The 9,157-nt window shown below is 37.0% G+C and overlaps 2 protein-coding genes across 5 annotated transcripts in view; one reads left to right on the top strand and one right to left on the bottom strand.

Annotated features, from left to right (window-relative positions):
* Positions 1-2,761, bottom strand: part of LOC113237319 (protein-L-isoaspartate O-methyltransferase domain-containing protein 1-like) — a 14,768-nt gene extending 12,007 nt beyond the window's left edge. For all 4 annotated transcript variants that reach the window (XM_026473725.1, XM_026473724.1, XM_026473727.1 and 1 more), the window contains exons 1-2: positions 2,538-2,761; positions 1,798-2,030 (exon numbers count right to left, since the gene is read on the bottom strand). In XM_026473725.1, coding sequence (XP_026329510.1) covers positions 1,798-2,030; positions 2,538-2,746 — 442 coding nt within the window. In that variant the 5' untranslated portion in view covers positions 2,747-2,761. The remainder of the gene's footprint in view (positions 1-1,797; positions 2,031-2,537) is intronic.
* A 799-nt stretch (positions 2,762-3,560) lies between these two features.
* On the top strand, positions 3,561-8,952 carry LOC113237155 (E3 ubiquitin-protein ligase RNF185-like). Its single transcript, XM_026473463.1, has 4 exons — positions 3,561-3,825; positions 6,898-7,036; positions 8,164-8,326; positions 8,415-8,952. The coding sequence occupies exons 1-4, from the start codon at positions 3,662-3,664 to the stop codon at positions 8,510-8,512; spliced, it is 564 nt and encodes a 187-aa protein (XP_026329248.1). The 5' UTR covers positions 3,561-3,661; the 3' UTR covers positions 8,513-8,952.
* The last annotated feature ends 205 nt before the right edge of the window (positions 8,953-9,157 follow it).

The following is a 9,157-nucleotide window of genomic DNA, read 5'->3' as shown; positions in this document are numbered from 1 at the left end:
AACCGGGCCCCCCAACCGGGCCCCCCAACCGGGGCACCCAACCGGGGACCCAACCGGGGACCCAACCGACCCCCCCATCCGGGCCCCCATAACCAACGCCCTAACTCACCCCCATATACCCTATAAATTTATCATAATTGTCAGTTTTAATTGTTAATTGTTAATCAAAAACATTGAAAAGATTGAAAATTGATTAATTGTTAATTGTAGATATTTGCGATTAACGATTGATTAATTGTTAATTGCGGTTCTCGCAACTAACAATTGATCAATCGTTAATTGCTGTTTCGCAATTGACAATTAATTAATTGTCAATCTTTAATTGCCAGAACAATTAAATTTTGCCCAACACTGTTTGGCAGTAATTGTTTCGGACGGATGTCGGACGGAGATCGAGAGTAGACCGCCTGAAACGGATCCATGACAATTATCACAAGCTTATACAATTTTCTCAAGTCCAAGGAGTTGAATCTTACAAAAGTTGATAATTTCATTTAAATGTACTATTTGATGATATAATTTTCTCGCTCATCAGTTTGCTAATGCTGTAAACAAGGTATTAATTGCATTACTTTTTTAGCAATCATTGGATATGGTCACATAATAACATTTTGTAATAGAATTACTGGAGGTTTTTCTTGAAAACAACTTCAGTTTGGAAGCAGAATATTCAACTAAATTCAAAGTGTTGTGATCCACGCTCTGGGTCTTACCTGGTGCAACAAATTTCGTTGGCCATTGAGTGTGGTAATGCTGTGTTAAGCTTAGCCAGCTGCGATTGTGAGCAGTCCTTTTTAATTCTTATAATCAAATTATTTCTTTTTTTACAATTGCATTGTTGATTTTCATGTGACGAATCATGTTGCTGATTTATATTTGTGTCCACCTGATGAAGCCTACATGGCAGATTGGCATTTGTAATAAATTTGGTTTTTGAATGAAAAAATAAATCATTTCGAGATTTTAGTAAAATACATTATAAATGGCTTAGTATGAATTTAATTCTTACACTAGGTTTATTTAAAAAAAAATCTGTTGGAAGGGTATTAATTTAAATGGCATTTAACTGTAATAAAGAATTTCTCAATAACAACCATACTCACCTTAGCCAATGAAGCTTGAACTTTAGAAAATCGTTTCATAAATGGCATTATTATTATAAAATGTGAAAGTATTGGAAATAACAAGGCTTTATTAATAATATGTGACAGAATAACACTTAATCTACTTCATGTATGCTGGATATTGTTCAAACATTCAGGGTTGACCACATCAGTATCCCTTTGATTTTTAATCAACTGACACAATGAGTCTAACGACATTGGTGGTGCTATACAAGATACCTACTGCGACAGTAGTATTGGCTCCTAGCAACTCAAACATTGTTCATTTCATTTTTAGCTAATAACATAGAATACGCGAATCTCACAAGACTGGGGGGTCTACTCTCGATCTACATCCGACATCCGTCCGAAACAATTACTGTCAAATAAGTAATATTCGAAAAAATGAAAAGACAAGTATCAAGTATAAAGCTTCATTCGGATCACGCGTATTTTCATTTGGTCAAGTGTTGCTTATTTGGCAGTAATTGTTTCAAACGGATGTCAGACGGAGATCGAGAGTAGACCCCCAGGTGTGAGAATTCAGTTGTATCAATCTGGGGACCTTATTTTTATACACTTTCAAGTTATACCACATCATTTAGCAAATAAAAAAATCCAATAATCCTTATCAGATAGAGCTACGAGAGCAACCAAGACATGTTATCAATAATACAAAATAATATTAACTTACCACAATAGAACCTAGGTTCACAGAAGTCGAATTCGTCCAATGTAGCAGAGTTTTCAATGAACTGATTGAGCTTCTTGGTTGCGTATTCAACCACAAAGTTGTTGATCTCAATGCCATGGCTGATGCCACTGGTGCCGATGATCAAGCCCACCAGGGTGCTGAGGTAGCCAGTACCAGACCCCACATTGAGAAAGGACAGACCAGCCTTTAGCTCCAGGCCTTCCAGCACTTCACTGATGGCGGAGGAATGGGTTGAGTGAATAACATTTTCATTAAACTTCAATCAAACAAAACTCAATACTTTGACCCTCAACACTGACAGCAGTTTTTTACAATTGGTTATACTGGAGCTTGTATTGCTTGTTACTCATTTTGCTAAAAATACATAGCAAACAAGTGTTAGTAGTCAAAAACAAATTGTCAATATAGGGCAGAATGTAAAAAAAAATGCAGAGATAAGTACAAACAAAATTATGACTTCCTTGCACTATGTACCTGCATTTTATATCAATATTCAGTTCTATGTAAAATCAATAGATAAAAAGAAAGTTCTATGTGATTTGTATATTAATCTAAAGCAGATGTGTGCCTCCAGAAATCATATAAATAGACCTAATGTTATTACAAAATGAAACAAATATCCAATTGCGGTAGATACACAAGCGATGACCTACAGCTTGTGTATTTCCAGAAAAAAACTGAAGGTATTTTAGATATCAATGTCATAGACAAAAATTTACCTATAAATGCAAGGTGCGGATATGTGCAGCGGCCCGCTCCGCCAGGCCATGTCTTTGTACGCCTGGTCCCTCGCTTCAGGAGTCATATAGTCAGCGCGATCCAGCGCGCGGAACACGCGCTCCACCGTGCGCGTCCGGATGTAGTTGCCGCCCATCAGGTTGTCGATCAACTCATTATTGTCGCGGCCCGAACTTACAGCGCCTCCCATTTTCAAATTCTATCAAAACCCCTCGTCTCAACAACAAACCTGCCTTAGCCTCAGCTGATCGAGATTATGACGTCACAGTTGTTTTTCAACATATTTTTATGACCTACAACTACAACTAACGACGTCACCCTAAAATTTAGACTGATTTTTCTATATATATATATTGAAATCAATGTTTCTTTATACCTATAACCAGTACTTTTCACGTGTTTTACAAGAAAAATAATAAATATATTTTTGCCAGCCACAACAGCCAACGATTTTCAGAATTTTGTTTTCTATGCCACGGTGTTTCGATCCATATGGACTTGTCAAACTGTAACAAAGGCTCACCAATCATAACGCAACAAATTTTATTACGATGTAAAATGAGAACGAAATAGTTTGTTTACATTTTTGTCTACGGTTTTAACTTTTCTTTAAGTGTGCCCTTTACATGTTCTGATGATTACAATTTTACTTGCTTTGATTCATGTAACCCAAATGTGCATTTGAATTATTATTAGAATTTATTCGTTACCTTATTTTATTACCTTTACTAGTTTCATTACCAATAAACCAATTATTTGTTTTTTTAAATAAAAATGTTACGTGGCTTGAAAAGAAATGATCGACATAAATCTTTTGGCTATGGGAAAATTTGACAACACAAAGTCATCGCAAACCACGGGATTGATTTTGTTTTTCAGTGATTTTTCCTTAATTCTGTGATATAATCCTGATAAATTTTGCAGTAGAAAGAAAACTGTAGTGATCTATTAGAAAACACAACTGTGAACTGTATATAAATTTCAGAAATTGTGTCGTAACACACTCGGTATTTAAGACTTCATTGACCCTCTTATAAGTGTTGTGGTATTCCTAGGACGTAGCGTTAAGTGAAGGGTGGCCGGATAAAATACACAGAAGAGGAGGATGGCGGAGACGAGTGAACCACAAGCAAGCGCGTCGACCGGGAGCGGCGAAGGCGCGGGTGCAGGTGGCGAGGAGGACAAGCGCGACGAGCGAATGCTGGAGTGCAACATATGCCTGGACACGGCGCGTGATGCCGTTGTCAGTATGTGTGGACACCTCTTCTGGTACGCAGATGCTATCCCACCCCTGGCGACCGCGAGGCCTGCCGAGTACAAAATTGAACGACACAATATGCTAATCATGCTTTTAATAGGCGCTACTCGTGAATATTTACAGTTTCCGTCGCTGTTTGGCTCAAAGAACATTTCCAAACTGTGGCTTATTATACATTGACACCATGATAAAATGTTTTAGTTGGTACATTATTAACAATATTTATCATTTTTGTGTATTGTTGCATTTCATATGAGACTGTTAAAACAGAAACAGAGTCCACCAACAAAAGCATTGAACATGTTGTTAATTTTTGATAATTAAAATATATATGTGCTCATTTAATAACATTGGCCCAGTAATGTATTCCCATTATCGCATTTAACCTAGTTTGTTACCTTTGTGCAGTGAAGTATGAAGGATTTACATGTCCATATAATGATACTTATTACAATAAATTATTTTCCAGAATTTTTATGAGAATATCATTAATTAAGTAATTAGATAAATTACTATGGATTCTATTTTCTAATAAATGTGCATTAATTTATGTAAAAAAAAATTGTTGAGACGTGTATAATAAAACAGTCGTTTCTGGACATCGGATATTTAAAAAAAAAATTTCAGTGCACTGCTATAAAGTGTTTAACACACTGCGCCACGCCTGCTGCGAGCTGCGTTTTATAACGTTGTGCTGAAGTACCTCAGTTTGTAAGGAAAAGCGCACCGTCTAACACACTGACAATGCATCTCTGCAGTCTAGGGGCGCGACGGATCGAAGGTATGGTCCGCTGCGCTCCGTAGTATCATGCAGATTTTTAATGAATTTGTGTCTATTCCAGTAATTGTCATTCGTATTGTTCCCTAACAAATAATCCAAGGATTCAGTTGACTTGACAGTTGACATGTGTAGTTGAAAAATTATTCTTCATATTTTCTTAAATCTTTGTAATGAAGTTGAATATTATCTTCGGAGTCTTTTTATTTGAGTAAACAAAAACCAAATGGACAGTATAACTGCAGCGTCCTGAATGAGTGCTGTGTGTTTAACCGTTCATATCAAAGAAGGATCTCGTCTGCATGTACAATCACTATGGCGATAAACTATGAAGCGAGTACTTTAAGTGGCGCGAGGCCGCAAGACCGCTGCCCCCGCGCAGATTAAACCACGCGTTGACGCAGATCTGCGCCTCCGCCACCGCGCGCGTGATTTCGCGTCCCGCTCCTCGACGCGGGGTGCCACGCAGTGTGTTAATCGCCTAAAGTAAACACAAAAAAAATACAATTTTCCGAGAATTTTGTTAACCAGTTTGTTCAGGTCTTGCACAAATACAGCTGGACAAGCCTTACTGAAACGTCACTGGGATACAGTTTGTATCACTTGATAATGTATAAGATATTTTTTTATGTATATAATTATTCTCTAAAATTCATAATACATCTTATATTAGCTATAGTCTGTTCCAATCCATTTTGAACAAAAAGTAAACAAACCTGTTTGGTTAAAATTCTAAAGCAATAACTCAATAAATTGAATAAATAACACTTTCGCGTATATTTCGAAGATTTCGACTTGATATATCATCACTTTTTTCCAATAATATTCATTTGAATAGCATCGTAAAATCGTATTTGAAAAATGGTAGTCCAAAAGTGAGGTTATTATTCATCTATACTTCTATGACTTGCCTATGGTTGCATAGTGCTGTTTGAAAAAAAAAAACATTCGGTTTGATCAATTAAAGTTTAGTAATCGATTATTAAATCGAACATTTCAATCGCAATCGAACAAGTATCCAAGTGTAAGGATTTGAAGGAGGATTTTAATTGAAATTTTAAATATGCTTATATAGGTTATGTAAGGAAAACCGCTAGTATGACTCAATTAAACAAATTAATTCATTAAATTAATTAATCAATTTGAAGTTGGCGTTATAATTGGCCATCACTAAACCGTCTATGGCCGGGTCAGTGACTTGTTTGTTTACTTTTTCTTCAAAATGGATTGAAACAAAGTATACATTATCTACAGGTGATAACCTGTATGGGTCCTCCTTATAAACAAATAAGTGCACTTTTTGATAGACTGTAGGATTATAATTAAAATATTGCTGTTTTGGGATTTTGTATGAGTTCTAAAAAACTGTTATGCACTCTAGAAAAATATCATTAATTGTACTATGTTCCATGAATAAACTTATCTATCCAAACGTCTAGTTGTTGGACCCAATCCTTTAAATAGTAGAGTGATGGTCCTTTTACTATTGGGGTCAATTTAAAGTAAACAAAGCAACAACGCAATTTCCCTTTAATTATAAAAAGTGTACATGTCCGAAAATGTTATTTTATTGCACCAAGCCAGTGTTGTTGTTGTCCTAAAGCACTAACACCTTGCCTATTACTCAAAGACAGAAAATTCAAGAAAAAAGGAGTCTATAATACTTTCAAAACACTTGGTTAAATCAACCAGCGCAGACAAACCCATAAACATAAGAGAATTATTAACACATTGAGTACAGATATAAGGTGACAGTAAGTAATGATAGTGAGCAAAGCCTACAAGCAGTGGTTATGACAAAGATTCGTTGATTGAAATTAATTTCATAGCAGACCAAGGATTGGTTTCTACAATTTCATAGTTTTAAAACTTCTACTAAATGACTAAATTCTAAACTTGTTTCAGAGAGTGCTCACTCACTCCACACACACATGCCACAATTACTTTAGTACAAATACAATATTTTTTATTTTATTTTTTAATAATAAATTAAATTAAATAATAGATTTGTCCTGTTATATTTCACATTACAATTATAGTATGGTATGGTATATGGTATGTATGTAGTACACCATGTAGTGGGCTGGTTACCGCAACTTGACGTAGCGCCTGTTGCGTGTAGTACAGTAATGCTACATAGTAATGTAAATGTTGCACAGCAAATAAATAAATTCTTAGGTACCTTATGTTAATAATTATCATACTTATAGAGGAAGATGTGAGGTAGACTTGTGCTCAACAGTAATGGTACAAATAATTTATTTAAATAATAATATTTAAATGTGTTTTGTGTTCATCTACTCAGCTGGCCATGTCTACACCAGTGGCTAGAGACACGGCCGAGTCGGCAGGTGTGTCCCGTGTGTAAAGCAGCCATTAGCCGTGACAAAGTCATACCACTCTATGGGAGAGGCAACACTAAGCAGGAAGATCCTAGGAATAAGGTACTTTACTCTCAGTCTGAATGTAGACTAAAGGCAACAGTATAGACGAATTGAATAAGCCTCGTGCGTAATCCATAAAAAAAATAAGACTCGTTTTGTCCCATCTCCGAAATTAAAACACTTTATATCATACGATTTGCTAAGCAATTTACAAAGATTAACATGCCATTTTTCACATTTATTATCATTAGTACATTCCATGTGGAACTTTCAAAAAGTTTTGTATTATGCTCATTATAAAATATATGTTAAAAAAATTGACACATTACAGTTATTTGCATCACACATTATACATATATTTATCAATCTGATTAAACTGCTCTGTAGGTCGATTCACAACATTACGATAACTCATTGTCGATCGATTCGACCTTGATATCGTACGATTTCTTTTCATTTTTATTCACAACACCCGAATTGAACGTCAGACTATTCGAAACTGAAACGAAATGACGTCACACCCGTGTGATTACTCAAACTTCTCGACCGGCAAAGGCCACAAACGTTACTCAGAACACAGTTATCGAATGAAAGTTACCGAACGTCCTATTGTTTACATTTTGACTAAAGTTGACTCTTCAAAGTGATCCCAAAATTGCATAACAATATGCCAGTTTCATTTATCCACACAGTAAAACGAAAAGTAATTTCAAGAGGCAAAATTAAATAGAGTTTAACCTAATTTAAGAAACCATCCGGCTTTACTTGCTAATTATAGCTCAGTTATCATATTATTATCATCATGAGAGTGACAAAAATACCATTTCATTCTCGACCATTATCAGCGTCAATGTCCTGTTTGACCTTTATGTTTACCTGAAAATGAGTTGCTAGCACTCTATTTAATTGTTTATTTATGAGTAGTTAAATTTAAACATTTATGTATGTACAAAAAATATACTTGAACTGAATCCAACAAATTTTCCTTGCATATATCAAATATATTGCTAGATTGGATAGTCTGTATTACCAAAGCGGCCACTCATTTTTGTATTAGCACCACCAATGTAAATGTAAAAACTATATTACTCGGGTAGTATAGCACGTCCAGTTTACTTACTGTTGCATATGTGTAATTAGCAAAAGCGTTGGGTTACTCTTGATAAAGGCGATTGTCGATATGTCAGGTCCCACCGCGACCAGCGGGCCAGCGCACGGAGCCCGAAAACAACAGCGGCTTCCCTGGTTTCGGCTTCGGCGAGGGGTTTCACATGTCATTCGGCATCGGTGCTTTTCCGTTTGGCGTATTTACGTCCTCCTTTAATTTCGGAGACCCCAGGCCCAGTGCAGGTGAGTCGCACCTTCATGTAGGTACTTATACTCTAATGTTCAGCTGCTGCGATGATTGAACTGACCTAATCGTTTGTGTCGTCCACAGCGCCTCGCGGCACAGCACAACACGAGGAAGAGCAGTTCCTGTCGAAAATATTCCTGTGGGTGGCCATTCTGTTCGTGCTGTGGCTAGTGTTCGCGTGACGGGCCCCCTTGCCCCCCGCCCGCATAGCCTCATTCTGCTCGCGCACTAACCGCTTGTGGGACGAAAGTTCCGCGCTTGTATATCACGTAACGCACCCTTCCAACCGTCGCTAATTTAAGGTACCTTCTCTAGTCGAATACCACCTCTGGCTTACCTTTGAAAAGCGCTGAGCATCTAAGAGAAGTTACCAAATAGGTGGCTTCAGATTTGTGATATAATTACCAACACGAGAGCAACGTGGCCGATGTAGTTCTCGGCGAACAGAAGCATTGTTGTGCTACAATATCATAAATAGTTGTGCACGTAAATGCTAATGCACAGCTACTGTAGCCACATAATTGTCGCTACGAGGCCGCAGGACTCCGGGTGCAGCGAGCGCGGCTAACACGAGCCCGCCTCGACCACGATGTTATACTGGACTTGTTTCGACAATTGGACCGGTGCGCCAACGTTCTAGTGAAAACGGATATCTTCCAAACAGATAAATCAATGAATTAATATTACAAGCTGACGGTCTGCAAGTAAACTAATTGAGTACCATTCCTAATTGTAGTGCTAGGCCTCACTTGACGCAGCGTTTGCTACAATGTTCCTTAATCACAATGTAAGTTGCAAATGTTGCACCAAATGAGATTCTATTCTTG

This window comes from Hyposmocoma kahamanoa, unplaced genomic scaffold (assembly GCF_003589595.1).
Source record: "Hyposmocoma kahamanoa isolate Upper Pololo Valley unplaced genomic scaffold, ASM358959v1 93, whole genome shotgun sequence".
NCBI lineage: Eukaryota > Metazoa > Arthropoda > Insecta > Lepidoptera > Cosmopterigidae > Hyposmocoma > Hyposmocoma kahamanoa.
This window is presented reverse-complemented; position numbering and strand designations above follow the sequence as displayed.

What these genes read in the sequence shown, in the direction of transcription:
- LOC113237155 (XM_026473463.1), top strand. Translation starts at nt 3,662, where the DNA reads ATGGCGGAGACGAGTGAACCACAAGCAAGCGCGTCGACCGGGAGCGGC. An exon ending in ATGTGTGGACACCTCTTCTG is followed by an intron (nt 3,826 to 6,897) that starts GTACGCAGATGC and finishes TCATCTACTCAG; the next exon opens with CTGGCCATGTCTACACCAGT. An exon ending in AGGAAGATCCTAGGAATAAG is followed by an intron (nt 7,037 to 8,163) that starts GTACTTTACTCT and finishes TCGATATGTCAG; the next exon opens with GTCCCACCGCGACCAGCGGG.